The sequence below is a fragment of the Gekko japonicus genome, unplaced genomic scaffold (genome assembly GCF_001447785.1).
Source record: "Gekko japonicus isolate JY-2015 unplaced genomic scaffold, Gekko_japonicus_V1.1 scaffold3440, whole genome shotgun sequence".
Classification (NCBI taxonomy): Eukaryota; Metazoa; Chordata; class Lepidosauria; order Squamata; family Gekkonidae; genus Gekko; species Gekko japonicus.
Window position 1 is genome coordinate 75,935 of NW_015176551.1, and position 23,470 is coordinate 99,404.

General features: G+C 50.7%; 1 protein-coding gene across 1 annotated transcript in view; it reads right to left on the bottom strand.

The window, feature by feature from the left end:
- LOC107124085 (homeobox protein meis3-B-like) overlaps positions 1-23,470 on the bottom strand; it is an 82,256-nt gene that overhangs the window by 10,312 nt on the left and 48,474 nt on the right. Inside the window, exons 8-10 of the mRNA XM_015427474.1 lie at positions 15,533-15,678; positions 11,014-11,019; positions 9,779-9,799 (exon numbers count right to left, since the gene is read on the bottom strand). Coding sequence (XP_015282960.1) covers positions 9,779-9,799; positions 11,014-11,019; positions 15,533-15,678 — 173 coding nt within the window. The remainder of the gene's footprint in view (positions 1-9,778; positions 9,800-11,013; positions 11,020-15,532; positions 15,679-23,470) is intronic.

Genomic DNA, 23,470 nt, shown 5'->3' on the forward strand with positions numbered 1-23,470 from the left:
GAGGGAAATGAGCAAGCGCAAAACATGGCCCTGAGTCTGCTCGGAGGGACGTTCCACAGCCGTCCGAGGTCCATGTCAGAAAAAAACCCCCAAAATTAATTCATGGTAGAAAGGAGGTAAACAAACGTTACGTGCAACGTATTATGAGGAAACGGGTGCGTCAGCCGCACCTGTTCCTAATTCAGTCCAATCCATGCCTTAGTTGCATCCAGAGTAGACTACTGCAATGTGCTCAACTTGGGGCTACCCTTGAAGAGTGTTCAGAATGCTGCAGCTAGTGCAGAATGCTGCCGCTACACTGCTATTGGGAACAAACGGCCCTGATACTACAGCAATTATGCTGGCTACCGATCTGCTCCCAAGCCCAATTCAAGGTGTTGGTTTTGACCTTTAAAGCCCTAAATGGCTTGGGACCGGGGGGTACCTGAAGGGCTGTCTTGTCCCATACGTTCTTGCCCAGGAATTAAGATTGTGGGGCGAGACCCTCCTGACTGTCCCATCAATCAAAAAGGCTTGCCTGATGGGCACGTGAGAAATGGCCTTTTCGGTGGCAGCCCCCAACTATAGGACCACCTCTCCAGGGAAGTATGCCCGGCTCCCTGGCTGTCAATCTTCAGGAGGCAGCTGAAGACAGTTTTATTGAGGATGGCATTTGACTGATTTTGTTGTTATTGTTATTGGCAGTCCTAGTTTTTAGAGAAGAAGTAGAGATTGGATTTATAACCTGCCCTTCACTACCCAAGGGAGTCTCAGAGCAGCACGCAGACTCCTTTCCCTTCCCCTCCCCACAACAGACACCGGTGAGGCAGGTGGGGCTGAGAGAGCTCTGACAGAAACTGCTCTTTTTCAAGGACAGCTCTTATCAGAACTATGGCTTGCCCAAGGTCATCCAGCAGGTGCAAGTGAAGGAGTGGGGAGTCAAACCCAGTTCTCCCAGATTAGAGTCCGTGCACTCAACCACTACACCAGACTGGCTTTGGTGTATTACTTTGTACAGATTTTTATAGTTGTCTCCATTTTCTGTTTTTAGAATAGGTTTCTTTACCTCCTCAGCCGCAGTGAGTTCCACGAAGAGAAGAAAAGAAGAAATTGGATTTATACCCCACCCTTCACTACCCGAAGGAGTCTCAGAGCGGCTTACAAACTCCTTTCCCTCCCCCTCCCCACAAACAGAGACCCGGTGAGGGAGGGGGGCTGAGAGAGCTCTCTCGAGGACTGCCCTTGAGAGAGCACCTCTGAGAGAACTTGTGGCTGACCCAAGGTCACACCAGCTGGCTGCTTGTGGAGGAGCAGGGAATCGAACCCAGTTCTCCCAGATTAGAGTCCGCGCTCCTAACCACTGCACCAAACACGAGAAAGAAAGGGGGCTAATAACGGTTTTCAACCAATAAGTAAAATCAATAAAAACCTTAACTGGGATCGCATGCTGGGGGAGGAGAAAAGGCAGAGAGGGAAATATTGGTGGGAAGCACCTTTCTCGGGGGGGGGGGGGCAGGTCATCCCCGAATCCCCTGGGGGAAGATTCCGGATCAACGAGACTCCATGCTGAGAAAGGATTCTATCCTTTAATTCCTTTTATTAAAACCCCCCCCCCGCAGAAAAGCTCTGCTGGGAAAACGGCACCCGTTCCTGTGGGTTTGCCACTGGATTTAACCACACAACACACACACCCTCCCAACCACGATAATATTTGCAGATCCCCAGCGGGACCGCCGAACCGAAAGCTTGAAAAACAAAACAGGAAGAGTCGACCCTAATTCGGATAAACCCCCACTGTACACACACCCCTCTTTTCAAGGTCAAGTCCACAGCGACCTGCTGGCGGGAGAACTTCTGAGAACCGGTTTTAACGACTTCTGTCTAGTCAGGAGAGAAACATCTGCCGGAAGAATGTGTGTGTGTGTGTGTCGTCTAGTCTTTGCCAACAGCACAGTTTCCTTCTGGATTCGCTCTGCCTTCCAGCATTGGAGAAGAAATATTGGGGGACACGAAGGGTAGCTTCAGGAAAATGACATGCACGTAGAGATATAAAATTTCTGGAAATTTTGACGCTTGGAGAAAACACCCGTTCCCCCCCCCCATTTTTTTCGGGGGAAAATGGAAATTTTTGGAAAAATTGAAAAAAATGCTACATTAGCACTTCTTTTTTCTTTTCCACATTAAAAGTCATTCTGCTACTTTAGGAACATAAAATATGACTATGGACATTTTTACTTGGCATGGAATTATCACAAGTAGCCTATAAAAGTGTAGTGTATCCAAACAATTATTACAAACAGAATACCCACCCTACATGCAAAAACAAAACTGAAACCTTCTTCTTTTCTTGTGACAACAGCACCTCCTAAAGGAAGAAATGCATCTTGTTCTTGCATTGGAGAGTTCAGTTGGTAACCTAGGACTTGCTGGTCCCCAGTGCACAGAAATTAGATCAATCCGATACCATACGTATTTTTTTAGAAATGATTTGGAAAATACTTGAACACCTTGTCCTAAAATATTTTATTCATCATGTCAAAATAAAACGTTCCATAATCCATTTCTGTTCTGTTCTTTTCTTTTTTCAATTTTTCCAATTTTTCGGGAAAAAATCAAAACAAAAAAGGCTTCAGGGGAAAAAACAGGAAAAAAACGTTTTTTTAACGATTTTTCCCGGGTTTTTTCCAGGCCTTCACATCTCTACATGCACGTGTTAGAGGGTGGGGGTGTAGGGTTGCCAGATCCAGATTGGGAAACTCCTGGAGATTTGGGGATGGAGCCTGGGGAGGACAGGGACCTCAGCGGGGTAGAATGCCACAAAGTCCACCCTCCAAAACATCCACTTTCTCCAAGGAAACTGATCTCTGTAGTACAGGGATAAGCTGCCATTCCAGGGGATCCCCAGGTCCCACCTGGAGGCTGGCTTCCCTAGCCGAGAAGGAAGCCCTGGACTCCTTAGGGTAGCTACGTTGGCCGTCCTCTCCCAAGAGGAAACCCGGCATCTGCACAATGCCAGACTGGGAACATTATGACACTCAGGGCTATTTTGGGGCAGGAATACACAGGAAGGGAGAAGAGATGAGCACGGCAACCCTAGAGTCGGACTCTACTGGCTTTCGAGCAAGGGAACCTTTACCTTTACGTTACCACTTGAGGCCACTGATTGGGGGGGGGGAGCGGTGCATGTTTGAAAATGCCATCCCAGATTTTAAAAGTATTCTGTTACTGGGGGGGGGGGGGGGGGGGAAAAGGGGAGCTCTGCAACTTACTTGGTTGCTTCTTGCTCCTCGTGGCCCGACTGAGGGCTGCTGGGAGCAGGGGGTGGGGCTTGTTGCAGTGCCCGCCCTTTGGGCGCCTTACTGCCGGAGCTCCGCTCCTGTGCACTTCCGCAGGAAATGACCCGGCAGGGCAGCTGGGGAAGCGAAGGGGGGATGCTTTCCTCCCTCCCTCCCTCCCATCTATTTGCCTTCTTTGTTTCTCTCTCTTTCTTTTTCTTTCCACCTCTCTCTCCATTTCTCTCTCTCTTAGTCAAATAAATATCATTGGCCCCGTTCACACGGAGAAGTTGCCGCGCCAAAGACATGAATGCCAGGCGTATTTCTGGTGCGTGATCACACCGCAACAGCTGGGAAGCGTAGCGCACCCGTGGCCAACCCGTGGCGTCCGGCCAAAGATGCGGAGTTAAAAAGTACCAAAGAAAGTGCACTAGTATCCAGAAAACGCGGGGCAGGGGCGGGTGTCTGATCGCGGGAGCGCTAGTATCCCACGGCATCCGGCGCCCGTCCACATCCCGTTGCCAACCGGATGTTTTTCATAAGTGCATGCGCACAGACGCGCAACTGAAAGCAGTGCTGCTCTGTGGAACTACGCATGTGCACAAACGCGAAATGCTTGCCGCACTGCTTCTTTGCCATGCTCCAGCATCGCCATGTGATCGCCAGCCAACAGCGTAAGCGCGAAGCCTTGGGGGACCGTGTGATCAGGCTACCGCACTTTATTTTGCTCCGGGGCAAACAGCCAGGCCCCGCCCCCCCCCCCCCCCCCCCGTAGACTCCAGCACTGCAGTTTCGTGACCGGGGCCATGAGCAAACAAACAAATATCATTGGAGAAATAAATATCATTATCAATATTCCCCCCCTTTTATTTTTGGCAGTCTCATTTAATGTTAATAAAAGGCAAATTTGCATATTTCCCAGTAAACACGTGTGTGTAATATTTGTTCATGTCTTGCGGTTCTTAAACATCTGATGTTATTCTATGTGGCTTGGCCACCCCCCCTCTAGCGCTTGATTCCGCTGTTGATATAAACGGACAGTTCCATGTTTTAGTTTTCTTCTGGACTCCTCTCTCTCTCTCTCTCTCTCTCTCTCTCTCTCTCTCTCCCCCCTCCAGCTTCCATAATCTTTGGTTGCCAACTACGGGTTGGGAAGTCCCTGGAGATCTTGGGCTGGAGTCTAGGGAAGGCAGGGTTCGGTGAGGGGAGATGCCAGACACTCCACCCTCCAAAGCCACTATTTCCTCCAGGGGAACTGATCTCTGTCGTTTGGAGATACGTTGCGATTCTGGGAGATCTCCAGGCCTCACCTGGAGACTGGCAACCACACGGGAAGGGACTCTGCAAGGAGCAAAGGTCCCCACTTGGGAAATCACCTTCCTTTTCTCTGCATCCAAAGCCCAAGCACAATATCCTTTTCTTCCCTGGGCTTTTCCAAGCAGATGTTCGATAGGCGAATCCCCCCTTTTCCCCACCCCGGACTTTTAGCTGCCAGCCCCGATGATGGATGAACTAGGACCTTGCCCGTGGGTCACAGCCGGACCTCCAGGGGGCCTCCACTCTGACAGCCCGGTGACGGATGATCCAAGGTCTCCCCGGCCTCTCGGGTCATGCAGAGACAGCAGGACAACCAAAGGCCTGGAGAATAGCTCTGGGCCTCAAAAACAATGGCACTGGCTAACCGAGTTGGGCTTACTTGAAACCGGTAGTCGGAGAAAATCAATGCCTACTTCACAGATACGCCAGCCACCCCTCTCGAACAGGGACGAACCACCCCAAATTTTATGATAAATCACTACCATTCCCTCCCTGAAATATCGGGACTATCCTGACTGATAATCCGACGGCATGGTGTGGGCACGGGGAGGAACGGACTCCTGTATAACAGCAAAGATCTACACTGGGAGACCAGTGTTCCCTCTAAGCTGAGTTAGTGTGAGCGAGCTCACAGATTTGTAGCCTCCGGCTCGCACGTTTTTGCCACAGCTCAGGAAGGAGGTCTCCCAAGCAAACTAATCGATGCAGCAGCCAAATCGCTCGCTCACCACTTCAATGCCAGTAGCTCACCAAGTAGAATTTTTGCTCACAAGACTCCACAGCTTAAGAGGGATCATTGGGGAGGGGGGTCTCCAATCTTCTTGAGCATGTGAGCATCTTTAGGATTGGGAGATGAGGTGGTGGGCGCAGCCACACAATGGCCACCGTGGGCGACGCTCCCTCTAAGCTGTGGAGTCTTGCGAGCAAAAATCCTACTTGGCGAGCGACTGGCCTTAAAGTTGTGAGCGAGCGATTTGGCTGCTGCGTAGATTAGTTTCCTCTGGAGCCCTCCTTCCTGAGCGAAGACAAAAAGCTGTGAGCTGTGGGCTAAAAAACTATGAGCTAGCTCACACGAACTCAGCTTAGAGGGAACACTGGGAAACCCGATTCGGGGATGTAAAAGGAGTTATTTAGAAAAATACACCAGGAAACAGGAGTGAGAGAGAGCATAAAACCGATACTGTTTAGCTGCCGCCAAAATAATGTAATTTTAATTTGCACGCCCAATTAGATCTCCAGGGGCCGATCAGGAACGCTGACCATCAGATTGGGAAAAGACCATTCTCCGCCTGATACCCGGAGGAAAGATGCCAGTCTGAAGAGGCGACAGGAGTCCAATACATGAGGCATTGATCTAACCCTAGGCAATGCAAGTTTCCTATATTATGACCGAGGGGCAGAAAGACCTAGTGGTTCAAGCATCCAATTAGCTATAGCCTTCCTGGTTGCAAGCAGGGGCGGTCTTACCTATGGGACAACACAGGCAGTTGCCCAGGGCCTCATGATGGGTGGACCCCTACGGCTGGTGGGAGTGATAGAAAATGGTGGAAAACAAAACAAGGTCATAAGAACCTAAGAAGAGCTCTGCTGGATCGGACCAGTGGCCCATCTAGTCCAGCATCCTGTCTCACACAGCGGCCAACCAGTTCCTCTAGAGGGCCAACAACTGGGCAGAGAGGCCGAGGTCTTCCCCTAATAAGAACATCAGAAGAGACCTGCTGGATCAGACCAATGAAGGTCCATCTAGTCCAGCATACTGTCTCACACAGTGGCCAACCAGTTCTTCTGGAGGGCCAGCAACAGGGCAGAGAGGCCGAGGTCTTCCCCTAATAAGAACATCAGAAGAGCCCTGCTGGATCAGACCAGTGAGGGTCCATCTAGTCCAGCCTCCTGTCTCACACAGGGGCCAGCCAGTTCCTCTGGAGGGCCAACAACAGGGCAGAGAGGCCGAGGTCATCCCCTAATAAGAATATCAGAAGAGCCCTGCTGGATCAGACCAGTGAGGGTCCATCTAGTCTAGCATCCTGTCTCACACAGTGGACAACCAGTTCCTCTGAAGGGCCAACAACAGGGCAGAGAGCCCAAGGCCTTCCCCTGATAGGAACATAAGAAGAGCCCTGCTGGATCAGACCAGTGGCCCATCTAGTCTAGCACCCTTTCTTACCCAGTGGTCAACCAGTTCCTCTGGAGGGACAACAGCAGGGCAGGGAGGCCAAGGCCTTCCCCTGATAAGAACATAAGAAGAGCCCTGCTGGATCAGACCAGTGAGGGTCCATCTAGTCTAGCATCCTGTCTCACACAGTGGACAACCAGTTCCTCTGGAGGACCCACAACAGGGCAGAGAGGCCAAGGCCTTCCCCTGATGTTTCCTCCTGGCTCTGGGATTCAGAGGATTAGTGCCTCTGAACGTGGAGGTTTCCCTCAGTCACCAGGGCTAGTAGCCACTGATAGACACCCTCCTTGAAATAATCTAATCCCCTTTTAAAGCTGTTTATTCCTGTGGCCATCACTACTACTGTGACCATCTGGAAGCGAATTCCACATTTTTAATTGCTCTCCGAGTAAAGTCGTATTTCTTTTTGCCCATCCTGACTACCCATCAGCTTCGTTGGATGCCTTTGAGTGCTGGTATTTTGGGAGAGGGAGAAGAATTTCTCTCCATCTATTCTCTCCGTCCCATTCATAATTTTATAAACCTCTTATCTTGTGCCCCTCCCGCAGTCGTCTCTCTTCTCAATGGAAAAGCCCCAGACTCTCCACCATTTCTTCCTAGGGAAGGGGCTCCAATCCCCTCATCATCTTGGTTGCCCTCCTGTGGACTTTTCCCAGCTCTGCAAAGTCCTTTTGGAGATACGTTGACCAGAAGTCTGAACAGGCCAGTATGCAAACTGTGACGCATTACTGAAGGGCAGGGGTCATTTCCTGCAGGAGCGCACAGGAGCGGCGCTCCGGCAGTAAAGAGCCCAGGGGGCGGGCACATGCAACAAGCCCCACCCACCACTCCCAGCAGTCCTCAGTCAGAGCAAGAAGCAGCCGGGTAAGTTGTAGAGCTCCCCCCAGACCCCCCAGTCCAAAACAGTCCAGTGGCACCTTTAAGACCAAGTTTTATTCAGGTACAAGCTCTCCCTCCTCTGTGAGGACAGATCTGCATGCCCCCCCCCCAATAGCTAGCAATCAAAAACAGTGGTGGGTGTTGCCTTCTGACACACTTCCGGTGATGTCAGGGGGTGTGGCATATGCAAAGAAGTTATGCTAATGGGCTCCTGCACCTCTTTTTATACAAAATGACCCCTGCTGAAGGGTCATGCCTACTGAAAGCTTTGGTGTTGTCCAGGGCGGGGCGGGTGGGGGAAAATGGGGTGCGGAGGTCCCCGTCTTTGATTTCTTCCCACAAGACCTCAGCATGGGTTCCCCGTCAATATCTAAGAACAAACCAGGTCCCGACGTTCTGCCACTGAGCAACATGATCAAGAAACAGGAGTGGGGCGATGTAGGCAGGAGATCTTTCGTGAACCTCTGGTGATCTCCTGTATGTTCTCCTAGATATGGTGGTCAAATATCTTTACGGGTAAAAGGAAAATGCTAATGGAGAGGCTGCCTTGACCCGGATCTCATCAGAACTCAGAAGCTAAGCAGGATTGTCCCTGGTTAGTACTTGGGTGGGAGACCACCAAGGAGGTCCAGGGTTGCTACGCGGAGGCAGGCAACGGCAAACCATCTCTGTTTCTCTGCTCAGTCCTGGATGGACCAGGCTAATCAGATCTCATCTGATCATGGAAGCTAAGCAGGGTCGGCCCTGGTCAGTGTTTGGATGGGAGACCACCAAGGAGGTCCGGGGTCGCTACGCAGAGGCAGGCAATGGCGAACCACCTCTGAACGTCTGTTGCCTTCACCTGAATGGCCCAGGGTAGCTCACTCTTGTCAGAACTCAGTCGCTAAGCAGGGTCGGCCTTGTTTAGTACTTGGACAGGAGACCGCCAAGGAAGTCCAGGGTTGCTACGCAGAGGCAGGCGACAGGAAACCACCTCCGAATGTCCCTTGCCTCGAAAACCCGACGGAGTCACCATCCATCAGTTGTGATTTGGTAGCACTTCCTACCCAGACAACAGAGAGGACACTGCTCTCCGTCGGAGAAGAGGGCCCAAACGGGAAGACGTCTCTGAGCGTGGAGGCGGCACGCCACACCCAGTGTGCACACACCAGTCACAATCAGTGTTCCCTCTAAGCTGAGTGAGTGTGAGGTAGCACACCGTTTTTTAACCCTCTTGCTCACACATTTCTGTCTTTGCTCAGGAAGGGACAGCTCCGGAGCAAACTCATTTATGCAGCAGGCAAATCGCTCGCTCACAATTTTAATGCCAGTCGCTCACCAAGCAGAATTTTTGCTCACAAGGCTCTACAGCTTAGAGGGAGCATTGGTCACAATGACAGGCACGTCATGAATCCATCTACGGAGGGGGACGCGAGACGCTTCCGCGGAGAGCCCCTGCAAGCTAGGAAACATGTTGGGTGATAGTGAGATATTGAAAAAAGGGTATTTAGCAGAGATAATATAGCCCAGCAGAGCCTGAGTAAAATAATTTAGACTGAGAGTCCATGTGTGATTAAAATATAAAGTTTTTACTAAATTCTAGCATGGGGAAGGGTAACTGGGATGAAAATAACAACAGAGCGTAATCGGCTACATCCTTACACCACAAAGACAAAACTAGAAGAGAGAGAGTATGGCTGCTCTTCTTCTTCTTCAGAACACCAAACAAAGACGGGAAGAGAAGCCATAAAATGGTAATACACCTTGACACTTTAGTCCCAATCAAATCCCTAGATCAGGGAGAAAATTCCCGGGCAATCCACATCTAAAGAACATTGGTTACATGAGAAACATGTGACTTCCTGTGAGCAACATAAACAAACATTGAACCCCGGACATACTGAGTGTTTTCAGCTCGTAATACCCAACAAAGCACACTCTGAAACCAAAATAAAAACCGTCGGCCCCGATCTGTGTCTGCTGTCTGTCCTAGGCCTGGCACCAATGGGTAAGTATACCGACACAATGTGTTTCCAGTCTTCCAGAAGGTAAGTATACAAGACGAGGCATACCAGCAGTTTAAGACTATGGAAACTTCCCTTCATGGATACCGACTGGCTGCCCTATCGATCTTCCCCCCCAATAAGGATCGGAATGCAGTTTGGCTGATACTCACCTTGGAAACCCATGATGGATGCTTATGATATACTCTGATCACCAAGATGGTGGAAGGGTTTGAATCCAAGTCTTAGGAGGAAAGGCTGAAAGAGTTGGGTCTGTTTAGCCTGGGAAAGAGAAGGCTTAGAGGGGACATGATTGCAGTCTTCGAGTATTTGAAGGGCTGTCATGGAGAAGATGGAGCAGATCCCGCCTACCCAGCAGTTCGAAAGCAACGTAATTGCAAGTAGATAAATGGGTACCCACCCTTAATAGGGTGGGGGGCACCCTGCCTGGTGATGGTTGCGGCGGCGGCAGCGGCGAGGCACCAGTTCCGGTGCGGACGGTGTGGCGTGGCGATGCGGCAGCAACGGCGAGCGAGTGCAACCGGAGGAGCGATCCCTGGCGGCCGAAGAAGCAAGGACATTGGAGTGGCTGCCGTCAAAGAAGGGGGGCGCGAGAACGCCGAGCGCTGGCCCAGCGGAGCCGGAAGGGACGTTGCTGAGGCCGGAAGAAGGCGGAGCCGCGCGCTGCAGGAGAAACAGTTCCATCGAGCGCCATGAGGAGCACCCCGCCAGAAAAACCGCCGACGAGAACAACACCAACCACCACCATAGGGGTGCCCGGTAGGTTGTCCCACCCTGCATAGAACCTGTGGCCCTAGTTAGGATATTGAAAATGGTGATTAGCACCGACTTGTAAAGCCGCTCAGAGACCCCTGGATAAGGGATTCGAGCGGGATATAAAGTGGAATGATAAATAAATGAAAGATAAAATAAATCTATTCTCTCTTGCTCCGGATTGCAAGACTAGATCGAATGGGTGGAAATTTCAAGGGAGGCGATACCGGCTGAATATCAGGAGAAACCTCCTAACTGTGAGAGTGGTTGAGCAGTGGAACAGTCTGCCTCGGGAGGGGGTGGAGGCTCCTTCGCTGGACGTTTCCAAGCGGAGGCTGGACGACCCTCTGTCGGGTATGTTGCAGGGCTATCTTCCGGCTGTGCTCCTGCAGAGTGCGGGGGGTTGGACTAGAGGACCTGCAAGGTCCCTTCCAACTCTAACAGTCTATGATTCTACGATCAGCCTCTACTGAGGAAGAATACACAAAACGAAGTTTTGAAATCCGGAGTCTTCGTCTTGTATACTTACCTGCTGGAAGACTAGAAACACATTGTGTGCCACCTGTCACAGACTCGCTCTGCCCTTGTACTGAAGGCTTGCTCTACATTGGTATACTTACCTGTTGGAAGACACTGGATGCTACCTGTTGGAATACGAAATATGTTTATTATATACTTGCCTGCTGGATATTTGCAGACAGGGCTCTTTTCGTAGCGGGGACTCCTTTGCACATTGGGCGACGCGCCCGTAAGGTAGCCAATCCTCCAAGAGCTTACAAGAGCCCCTGTAAGAAGAGCTCTGTAAGCTCCCGGAGGATTGGCTACATTAGGGGTGTGTCGCCTAATAGGCAAAGGAGTTCCTGCTACAAAAGGAGCCCTGTAAGATGTAGTATTATCATTCTAGTCCAAATAGTACCTAAGAGTTGCTTGTTTGTCTTTCTTCTGCTCTTCTTAGCGTCTTTCCATAAAGTGTTTTCCCCTTGATTTTGTATTGCTCACTGTGTGATCGCTCGTTGGACTAGCCCTGGAACCTTCAGCGTCACATGGGGCGGGGAGAGACAGAGAGAGCGCAGCTCTTCCAAGAACCGTTCTGCTTCCTCCTCCGCTTCAGCTCCCCCCCCCCCGAGTTGGGCAAGACCCAGCTTAGCCTCTATCTCCCCCCACACTCCTCTCCCTGCCAACGCGTTCAGGGTAATTGGCGAGAATTGATTACCCTTCACCAGCCTCTAATAGCTTTATAGCTCCTTCAATTAGCCGCTAATTGGCCAGCGCTCATTAACTCTCCTTTGTTTAACTAACCAGGGAGAGGCCCTGCCTAATTGCCTGGCAGGACCGCGGGCAGGGGAGGAAGGGGAGAGTTTTGGCAGGGGGCGCGCAGGCCGTGGAAGGGTGCCCGTCCCTCACCAGCTTCCCGAAAAAACCGTTCCCCAAAAAGAAAACGCCAGCAAAGAGCTGCGGGACCACGGAACCTCGCCGGAACCCCTGCAGTGGCGGAAAAGAGCTTCCCCAGTAGGAGACAGCGGCGGAAGCACCCCCCGCCAAGGCACGGACTCGGGAAAGATGATGCATACCGTCACGTTACAGATCTAAATCGTTTGGAGCCGGCGGCAACCCAACTTTGCCGTAGGGTTGCCAATTCCCAGTTGGGGGCAGGAGATCCCCTGGTTTGGAGGGCCTCCCTCCACTTCCAGGTTATCAGAAAGTGGTTGGGGGGAAATGACTGCTGGGCGCTCCATTATACCCTACGGGGACCGGTCCCCATAGGGTATAATGGAGAATTGATCTGTGGGTATCTGCGGCTCTGGGGGGAGGGGCTGTTTTTTGAGGCAGGGGCACCAGATTTTCAGCACAGCATCCGGTGCCTCTCCTCAGGAAAACAACAACAACCCCAACCCCAAGTGTCAAAAGGATTAGACCAGGGGATCCAATTCTATGAGTCCCAAGAGAAGGTGCCCCCCCCCCGTCCTGGGTCATTTCAAATGGAGGGAAGGCATTTAAGTTTATTCAGGCTTAATAGCCCACAGGCCATACACCATAAAAGAAAACTTTAAGAGTTTAAAAGGACAGCAAAACAAGGATTTGCCACATCCACGATGCCGTTTTGGCCGAGGCTGCTCAGAAGTAGTCTCAATCGTGCTGCGTCCGGAAAAGGCGACTATTTCAACAGCCATTTTGGTAGGCATTTAAAAGGAACACAGTCCCTTTAAACGTGACGGCCAGAGTTCAGCCGGGCAACTTCCCTCCCATCGCCCAGAGTCTCCTGAAACATCCCCCACCGCCAGCTTGTCAGCCTCACCGGGCAACCCGACTTCGCCGCCGTGGCTCCCCTCTTGGAATTGTAGCCAGGTGCCGAGAAGCTTCCGGAACCTCTTCGGCGGAATTCTTTTTAAAAGGTCTAAAAATTCATGAGTTTTCGGTGTACAGGCCGAAAACTTCATTCCCTCTTGAGAATTCCGGCACCTCCCCCCCCCCCCAAAAAGCCCTGGCTTCGAGGATGTATTTGCAAGGGTGTTAGACCACCATTGCAAAAGGGCCGGGCCGGGCAGGAGACCTTGCCAATGTTCTCTCTAAGCTGTGGAGTCCTGTGAGCAGAAATTCTACTTTGTGAGCTACTGGCATTAAAGTTGTGAGCAAGTAGTTTGGCTGCTGCATAAAATTAGTTTGCTCTGGAGCCATCTTTCCTGACCGAAGACAAAAATGTGTGAGCTGGAGGCTAAAAAACTGTGAGCTAGCTCACACTAACTCAGCTTAGAGGGAACACTGCTTGACGCCTTATAGATGCCCCTTTGAATCCCCCAGTGGAAGATACTTTCGGGGGGTGGCAGAAAAGCCAGAATCCAGTCCAGCCTCTAGATGAAACAACCAGAGGGATTTTCAACAGAAGGACAAGAAGGCCTAGTGTGTAAACTCAACAAAAGCGTCTTTGGACTAAAACAAGCAGCCAAAGCTTGGAACGAAAAGCTGACTCAACTGCTACGAAAACAGAGTTTTCAACAAGGAATAGCAGAATCTTGCTTGTTCTCAAGACTTAAAAATGTAAAGTATCAATACTTATTTATGTTGATGATTAGATTATTTGTTGTCAAAATCACGGAGATGTACAAGAAATAGCAGATGAACTGAACAAAGAAGTTGAAGCGAAACAATTAGGAACTGTAAAGTACTACCTTGGAATACAAATTGAAAGAACGGAGGATGGAAGTTTTCTTTTGAACCAAAAGCAAAAGATCATGGACTTTATTGAATCTGTAGGAATGAGAGATTTCAATCCAGGAAGTACTCCACTTGATAAGGACTATCCCAAACTTACTAATGGAAAACCACTTAAAGACAATCATGAATACAGATCCGCAATTGGAAAATTATTATATCTGAGCACAATCTGTCGTCCAGATATAACTTCAGCTGTTGGACTTTTGTGCAGAAAGACCAGTTTACCGAACGAGCATGACTGGAAAGCCATTAAGAGACTGGCAAGATACCTAAAAGGAACTTTGGACTACAAACTTAAAATTTCAGCCTGTGATGAACCAAGACTGACTGGATACATGGATGCCAACTGGGACAAAAACTCACCTGATGGAAAATCTACAAGTGGATACTTGTTCTACTATGGAAACAGTTTGATTGAATGGACTAGTCAAAAGCAAACTATTGTGGCCATGTCTACTGGAGAAGCTGAATGTGTATCAGCACAAAGTGCCAGCTATGAGCTCTACTGGATAATTCATCTTCTGAAAGACTTCGGCATAGATGAACCAAAGCCAATAATACTTTTTGAGGACAATCAAACTTGTATCACCATCTGCAAAGGTGAAGGCACCAAATCTAAAAACAAGACCATCGCACTCAAAGGTCACTACGTGAAAGAGCTGCAAGACCAAGGACTGATCGCACTCCAATACTGTCCTACTGATCAGATGATTGCCGACATCCTGACCAAGCCGCTTGACAAGCAACGTTTTGAGACTCTTCGTGAATGTTTGAATCTGCATGACTTTCATGTTATAACTTGAGAAGGGGTGTTGAGTATTACAAGTTGAAAACACTCAGTATATCTGGGGTTAAATGTTTGTTTATGTTTCTCACAGGAAGTCACATGTTTCTCATGTAACCAATGTTCTTTAGCTGTAGAATACCCGGGAATTTTCTCCCTGATCTAGGGATTTGATTGGGACTAAAGTGTCAAGGTGTATTAGCATTTTATGGCTTCTCTTCCCGTCTTTGTTTGGTGTTCTGAAGAAGAAGAAGAGTAGCCATAATCTCTCTCTTCTAGTTTTGTCTTCGTAGAGTAAGGATGTAGCCGATTTTGCTCTGTTGTTATTTTCATCCCAGTTACCCTTTCCCATGATAGAAAGGGTCTCAGGCTGAGGTCTTCCACATCACTTGCTGCCTGGTCCTTTTAACTGGAGATGTTGGGGACTGAACCTGGGACCTTCTGCATGCCAAGCAGAGGCTCTGCCACTGAGCCACGGCCCCACTTCACGGCTCTCCAGGGTCTCAGGCTGAGGTCTTCCACATCACTTGCTGCCTGGTCCTTTTAACTGGAGATGTTGGGGACTGAACCTGGGACCTTCTGCATGCCAAGCAGAGGCTCTGCCACTGAGCCACGGCCCCACTTCACGGCTCTCCAGGGTCTCAGGCTGAGGTCTTCCACATCACTTGCTGCCTGGTCCTTTTAACTGGAGATGCTGGGGACTGAACCTGGGACCTTCTGCATGCCAAGCAGAGGCTCTGCCACTGAGCCACAGCCCCTCCCTACTCCTACAGCAGAGGCATAGAGAACAAGTGCTTCACACTGAAAGGGGAGGAGCAGAATGTTGTGGTCAGGTCACATGGTGGGGGAAAGGGCTCCGTCTTGGCCCAAATCCTTGGTGTGTTCCCCATTAAGGTATTACCCCCAACACTTGGTTCAAAGTTCTGGTCTCTGGCCTTCCAGCTCCACTGCCTGTCGTCCTTCTCTCGACCCAAGTGAGGTCATAACTTTGGCCGGACCTCTTCCTGTCATGTGACTCTGACATCACGTGACTTCCTGTCACGTGGCTCTAAGCTTACAGCTTAGAGGGTTTCGGGACAGGAAAGCTTGAAGGACGCTACTCTAGAGTCAATGCCCACCTCTCATACTCGTGGCCCAAAAGGATTCAGGTTCTTACCGATAAGTGTTGGAACAGCCACGCTCGCATAATATTTGTGGCCACTTTGGGGAAGATCCCTCGTTTCTTGTTCCGCTTCTTGTCTCGGTCCAAGTCGTCGTCGTCTCCCGTGCTGGGCGAGGCCACACTGTTATCTAGACAGTCCCCTAGAGGGGGAAAAAGAAGGAAAGGGGAGAAAAGACCCTATTAGGAGGTGGCAGACTGGCTACAATCACTCAAGGGCGCAGGTGGTTGGAAGTCATACTTAATGTAATCACTAGAGGGAGACATGGTGCCCCTCTCAGAATAGATAGCCCCCTCTAGAGGCAAGAGGAGGAAGTTCAGCTTGTGGAACCGTAGGAAACTGGAACCAATGAAAAAACTAAGGATGTCAGTAATCCGTGCACATCTCGATTGAAACCTATGAAGAAACCTAGGATCGTCAGTAATTAGCAAACCTCTTGAACAGAGCAAGAGTCCAGTAGCACCTTAAAAACTAACAAGATATGTGGCAAAGTAGGAGCTTTCGTGAGTCACTGCTCATTTCTTCAGATCCAGCTAGAATGGAAGTCCATCTGTCCTGTTTATTGGAAAGTGGAGTGACTTCAGATGCCGAATGACATTAGCAGGCAAAAGACAATAGCAGGTAAATAACAATAGCGGGCATGATTGGATATGCAGAGGAATAATAGGCATGGAGAAATCAGCATTGGTAATGAGACAGGAAACCTCAGTCTTGATTCAGTCCAGGTGGATTCATTGTCTTGAGCTTCATTATCAATTGCAATTGATCTAGCAAACATCTAGACTGCCTCCTCCTTCTCAATTTCTGGCCGATAGCTAGCAGAGAGCTGCCCGCCCAACGGCTATACTGCAAGGAGAATGGAGAGTTTTATTAGACTATGATAGTAATGACTTTTCTCTGCTTGTCCCCTGGGCATGTGGCATTCAGAGATACACTGTCTCTGAAGATGGAGGCTCGATTAAGCCCATATGGCTCACAGCCATTAATAAACCCATCCTCCACGAATGTGTGAAGCCATAACCACCATCATATCATGGGCTGGGTATATGGATGTACCAGCCCTGTAGGAGCTGAGAACGGAACCCAGAACACTCTTCATCACTGCAGAAGAATCTGTAGAAGACTGTGTCAAAAGAGGGTCTGAAAGCCAGACGTATGTGAAGAAGAAGAAGAGATTGGATTTATATCCTGCCCTTCACTTGGAGTCTCAGAGCGGCTTACAAACTCCTTTCCCTTCCCCTCCCCACAACAGACACCCTGTGAGGTGGGTGGGGCTGAGAGAGCTCTGACACAAACTGCTGTTTGAGGAACAGCTGTGGCAGAGCTTGTGACTGACCCAGAGGTCGATTCGGGGGGGATCGCAGTTCCCCCGGGTGAGGTACGGGGGGCGGGGCACATGACGAAGCCCCGCCCCCTGCTTCCGGCCGCCCCGCTTCCGGCCCTCATTCAGCCAGGAGGAGGCAGGAGAAGAGGGAGGGTAACTTGCTTCCTCCCCGCCTCTCCCCACCCCTGCCTGCCTGGGGCCAGGGAGGGCCTTCGCGGGGCTTCCTCGCACTCCCGCCGGCCTTGCAGGTCCACCACCGGGCCTTATGATGTCAGGGGGTGTGGCATATGCTAATGAGTTATGCTAATGAGTTCCCCTAGCTCTTTTTCTACGAAACGACCCCTGGACTGACCCAAGGTCACATCAGCAGGTGCAAGTGGAAGAGTGGGGAATCAAATCCGGTTCTCCCAGATTAGAGTCCGCACACTTAACCACTACACCAAACTGGCTCTCTTCTGCTGCCTTCAGTATTGCAAGCATGCTCAATAGCTACATCATGTACTTTATAATAAAGGCAGGGCATGTGTCTGAATGCCTGAAGTCACAGGTTCAGTCCCCAGCGTCTCCAATCTGATTACTGGGCAACAGGACTGGGGAAGATCCAGAGAATTATTTATACTGAGTGAAGCAGACCGAGCTCTGCTTAACCAATCTCATCAGATCCCAGAAGCTAAGTAGGGTCAGTCCTGGTTAGTACTTGGGTGGGAGACCACCAAGGAAGTCCAGTGTTGCTACGCAGAGGCAGGCGGTGGCAAACCACCTCTGTCTCCTGCTCCGCCCTGGGTGGAGAATTGCAAAATGTGACCGCCCGGTGGTCCATTCGGTAGCCTCCTTCCCAAACGACATATACTGTAAAACGTTGATCACGCTCTTCGGCCTCGTCTACATTGCAGGGTCGTTGTGCACATAGAACGGAGGAGGGGAGGGAAACGCAGACAGTGTTGAGTAGTGGACAGTCTGCCTCGGGAGGTGGTGGAGGCTCCTTCGCTGGACGTTTTCAAGCGGAGGCTAAATGACCATCTTTCGGGTATGTTGTAGGTATGTAGGGCTCTCTTTCGGCTATGCTCCTGCAGAGTGCAGCAGGGGGTTGGACTAGATGACCTGCAAGGTCCCTTCCAACCCTAACATTCTATGATTCTATGATCACCCCTGACCTGAAAGGATTGATAAAATACTAGGTCAGAGGAACTCCCCTTGGGGCCTTCCTCATTCGTGATCCCCTCCTGGAAAGAAAGAAAAAGCACCTACCCCGCTCCCTTGCAAAAAAAAAACCCCGACAAAACCCACCTGCTTTCCCCAAGTCTTCCCTGACCCTCTTGTTCCTTCAGGGGCTCAAAACAGTTAAAAATAAACAGAACCTCTCGGCTTCCCACGAAATCTCAAGGAAAGGGGAGGGGGGGCAGAACCCCTGCTAACTCATGCGCTCCCCCCCCCACACACACACCAATGCCTCGCCTGACAAACGCGAAATCCTCTCCCCCCGCCCCCATCCTACCCCAGTGGAACAGCTGCTACGCTTTCCTATCCTCCGGCTAAAAGGCAGCTTAAAAGCCCTGCCCGGAGGAGAAAGTTAATTATGCATCAGAGAAAGTACAGCTTGGGGGGGGGGAGGCCCTTCAGCAGACATCGCCCGTGCCCCCCACGTGATCCCCTGCCCCACCCTGCCTTTCTCCCCCCCCACTGGCCTAAAATACAAAAATAAATCCACCCCCCCCAGTGTTTTTCTTCCTAAACTATGCCGTGGACTGGACGTGAGTGAGAATCCACATTTCCAAGGGAAGCCGCGGGGCTCGTTTACCGCCAATGGCCGCCACTTTGGGTTGCCACCCTCCGGGGGGGGGCACCTGGAGATCTCCTGGAATTGACAAGCAGCGTTCCCTCTAAGCTGAGTGAGTGTGAGCCAGCTCACCGTTTTTTAGCCTCCGGCTCACACCGTTTTGTCTCCGCTCAGGGAGGAGGGCTCCAGAGGCATACTAACTGATGCAGCGGCCAAGCTGCTCGCTCACAATGTTCATGCCAGCGGCTCACCAAGTAGAATTTTTGCTCGCCAGACTCCACAGCTTAGAGGGAGCATTGACCTACATAAATCAATTCCTCTGGAGGAAACGGCTGCTTTGGAGGGTGGGCTCAGGCTGAGGGCCCTCCCCCTCCCCAAAGCCCAACCATCCCAGGGTCCGCCCCCCAAACCTCCAGGAATTTCCCAACCCAAAGTTGGCAACATTAGCAAGGCCTTTCTCTGCACCTCCCTCAAAATCCCATTATAATGGTGGAGCTGGGCTTCTCCAGGAAAGCTAAAAGACTGAAGTTTGACCACCAGGAGCCACATTGTTGCAGTGGAATTTGCATAATGTCAGCAGGCTCTCACCACATGTATTTTGAGGGGTGGTGGTGAACGGCACCCCTTAAATCCCCTTTTTTTTACTTCATTCCCAGAATTTTGGGCTCTGCAGTCACCCAGGATCCTAAACGCGCCATTCTACTATTTCCTGGAGTGTTTGCCAGGGTCTGTGATACGAGACAGGATAGTACCGACAGAGAACTCCATTCTTTCCCTTCATGCTGTGCAGAACCACAAGCGGTTCCGCACATTCCCAGCAAAACATGTACTCAACAGAAGTGACGATCGTACTTCTGGGAAATTCTTTTGGCTTTTCCCCCCAAGGTACAATCTGAGGAGCTGCAATTCCCCAATAAACCAGTTTTGGGTTTCAACTGAGACCTCCAACTTTCAGGGTCAAACGTTCAGGCCCACCTCTCAAAGCCAAGCTAATATTCCAAGGGAAAGGAATGAGGAATTCAGCCGTGGAATTTGCTACCAGTGGATGGACTGGTGGCCACAAGTACAGGTGGCTTTCAAAGAGAGACGGGCCGCTCCTCTATGAATCCTGCTTTCAGTGGCTACTAGCCACGGGGACTGAGGGGAACCTCCACATTCAGAGGCACTACACCTCTGAATCCCAGAGCCAGGAGGCAACAACAAGGGTCTTGGCCTCTATGCTCTGTTTTTGGCTGTTGTGTGAGACGGGATGCTGGACTAGATGGACCCTCACTGGTCTGATCCAGCAGGGCTCTTCTGAGGTTCTTATAAAGGCCCTGGCCTCCATGCCCTGTCGTTGGCCCTCCAGAGGAACTGGCTGGCCGCTGTGTGACTCAAAAATGATGGTCACAGTCACAGAACAGACTGAAAAAGGAAGAAACTGTGAGGTAACTGCACTAGAGAATATTTAAATAAAGATCACAAAATTTATACACAAAGGTGTACAAAATATCTGCCTATATAAATGCACAAAGGCAGTTGAAAATGGTGAAATTGACGATGATCTCCGGAACGTTCTACCGTTTCGATACTCTTCTTCTTCCGAATGTGGATGAAAGCAGCGACTCATGGTCTGTTATTTCAACAGGTACGTATCAACAATTTCACTAATTTTCACCGATGTATCAGCATAGTTGCAAGAGATTCTCTGAAAGAATGTTCCTAGGGCAAAGTGCTTGTATAATGCCTTTCAGAGAATCTCTTGCAACTATGTTATGATACATCGGTGAAAATCAATTAAACTGTTGATACGTACCTTTTGAAATAACAGAACAAGAGTTGCTGCTTTCATCCACATTTGGAAGAAGAAGAGTATCGAAACGGTAGAACATTCCGGAGATCGTCAATTTCACCATTTTCAACTGCCTTTCTGCATTTATATATGCAGACTTTTTGTACACATTTTTGTATAAATTTTTGATTGTTATTTAAATATTCTCTAGCGCAGTTACCTCACAGTTTCTTCTTTTTTCAGTCTGGCCACTGGGTGAGACAGGATGCTGGACTAGATGGACCCTCGCTGGTCTGATCCAGCAGGGCTCTTCTGAGGTTCTTATGAAGGCCTCGGCCTCTCTGCCCTGTTGTTGGTCCTCCAGAGGAACTGATTGGCCACTGTGTGAGACAGGAAGCTGGACTAGATGGACCCTCACTGGTCTGATCCAGCAGGGCTCTTCTGAGGTTCTTATGAAGACCTTGGCCTCTCTGCCCTGTTGCTGGACCTCCAGAGGAACTGGCTGGCCCCTGTGTGAGACAGGATGCTGGACTAGATGGACCACAGGTCCGATCCAGCAAGGCTCTTCTGATGTCCTTATGAAGGCCTCGGCCTCTCTGCCCTGTTGCTGGCCCTCCAGAGGAACTGGTTGGCCCCTGTGTGAGACGGGATGCTGGACTAGATGGACCCTCACTGGTCTGATCCAGCAGGGTTCTTCTGATGTTCTTATGAAGGCCTCAGCCTCTCTGCCCTGTTGTTGGCCCCCCAGAGGAACTGGCTGGCCGCTGTGTGAGACAGGATGCTGGACTAGATGGACCACTGGCCTGATGTATCAAGGTTCTTATGTTCAGGTAGGGGGGCACGCTGATGTAAGAGTTGGGCAGGTGGCATTTGCACTGGGAAATCAGTAGGCAGAGGTGAAGTGAGCCATGACCCCCTGAAAGCTCCTCCCCTGCCACAAATCTTGTTAGTCATAAAGGTGCTCTTTTCTACTGCTACAGATGGATGAACATGGCTCCCCATCTTGAAGAAGTGAGCAGTGACTCCCGAAAGCTCACACCCTGCCACAAATTTTGAAGAAAAAGAAGAGGAGAGATTGGATTTATACCCTGCCCTTCACTACCCAAAGGAGTCTCAGAGCGGCTCACAATCTCCAATTCCCCACTCCTCCTCCACTTGCACCTGGCTGGCTGATCTTGGGCAAGCCGTAGTTCTGATAAGAGCTGTTCTTGAAAAAAAGCCGTTTCTGTCAAGAGCTCTCCCAGCCCCACCTACCTCACAGGGTGTCTGTTGTGGGGAGGGGAAGGGAAAAGGAGTTTTGTGAGCCGCTCTGAGACTCCTTTGGGTAGTGAAGGGCGAGGTGTAAATCCAATCTCTTCTTCTTCTTCTTCTACCTCACAGGGTGTCTGTTGTGGGGAGGGGAAGGGAAAAGGAGTTTGTAAGCCGCTCTGGGACACCTTTTGGTAGTGAAGGGCGGGATGTAAATCTAATATCTTCTTCTTCTTCCTTCCTTCCTTCCTTCCCTAAGCTACGGGCCACCCCCTCCTCTCCCCGCCCTTCCTCTCCCGCACACCCAACTGGAAGCCTGGCTTCTCCGCTCGGCCACATCTGAGAAGGCCCAGGAGGTTCCGGGAGGGCCGCTCAGTCGGAGCTCGGCAACGGTGACCCCCACGTTGACCCCCGGCTCCGAGGAGACCCGTCCCCCATGCCTTTTTCTCTTCCTTTCTTCGGCTGAATGCCCCCATTCTCAGGGTATTTGCTCAACAGATGGCGAGCGCTGGAATGCGGAGGGGCCTCCTCCGTGTGTGCGAGTGCGTCTCCCGCCACACACGCGCACACACCGACAGTGACACACACACACACACACACACACACCCTCGCTACCATTACCATAACCCCAGCTTTCTGTGGCGGGCAGGCAGAGATGTTCTGGGGGGGGAGCAATGCTCCCTCTAAGCTGTGGAGTCCTGTGAGCAAAAATTCTGCTTGGTGAGCTCCTGGCATTGAAGTTGTGAGCGAGCGATTGGGCTGCTGCATAAATCAGTTTGCTCTGGAGCCCCATCCTTCCTGAGCGAAGACAAAAATGTGTGCGCCGGAGGCTAAAAAACCGTGAGCTAGCTCACACTAACTCAGCTTAGAGGGAACACTGGTGATGACACGCACGCTCCTTCTGTGCGCCAATCCCCTCTGACTTAAGGCACACCGGAACCCAGAGCTCTAGCGTACAGAAGAAGCCTGGGACACTTAATACACACACACAACAGCACACACACCCCAGCCCAGATCTGAGCCCCGCTACTTTTGAGAGAAGAAGAGAAGAGACTGGATTTATACCCCACCCTTCACTACCCGAAGGAGTCTCAGAGCGGCTCACAACCTCCTTTCCCTTCCCCTCCCCACAACAGACACCCAGTGAGGTCGGTGGGGCTGAGAGAACTCTCTCGAGGACTGCTCCTGAGAGAACAGCTCTGAGAGAACTTGTGACTGACCCAAGGTCACACCAGCTGCTGCATGTGGCGGAGTGGGGAATCAGACCCGGTTCTCCCAGATTGGAGTCAGCGCACTTAACCACTACACCAAACTGGCTCTCCAGATTTTAGATCTAAAGAAGCCATGCAAGTAGATCCCCTTTGACTGTAAGGTATTTTGGACAGGGCCTTTGCCTCCACTTACATTCATAATATTTTATTATTTTGAGATGAGTTGAGTTGGTTTTCATACCCCACTTTTCTCTACCTCTCAGAGCGGCTTACAATCACCTTTGCTTCCCCTCCCCACAACAGACACCCTGTGAGGTAGGTGGGGCTGAGAGAGCTCTGAGAGAACTGCTCTTGAGAGAACAGCTCTGAGAGAACTTGTGACTGACCCAAGGTCACTCAAGCTGGCTGCATGTGGAGGATTGGGGAATCAAACCCGGTTCTTCCAGATTAGAGTCCGTCGCTCTTAACCACTCGATAAAGGTAAAGGTAAAGGTTCCCTTGCTCGAAAGCCAGTTGAATCCGACTCTAGGGTTGTGGTGCTCATCTCCGTTTCAAAGCTGAAGAGCCAGCGCTGTCCGAAGACGTTTCCGTGGTCATGTGGCC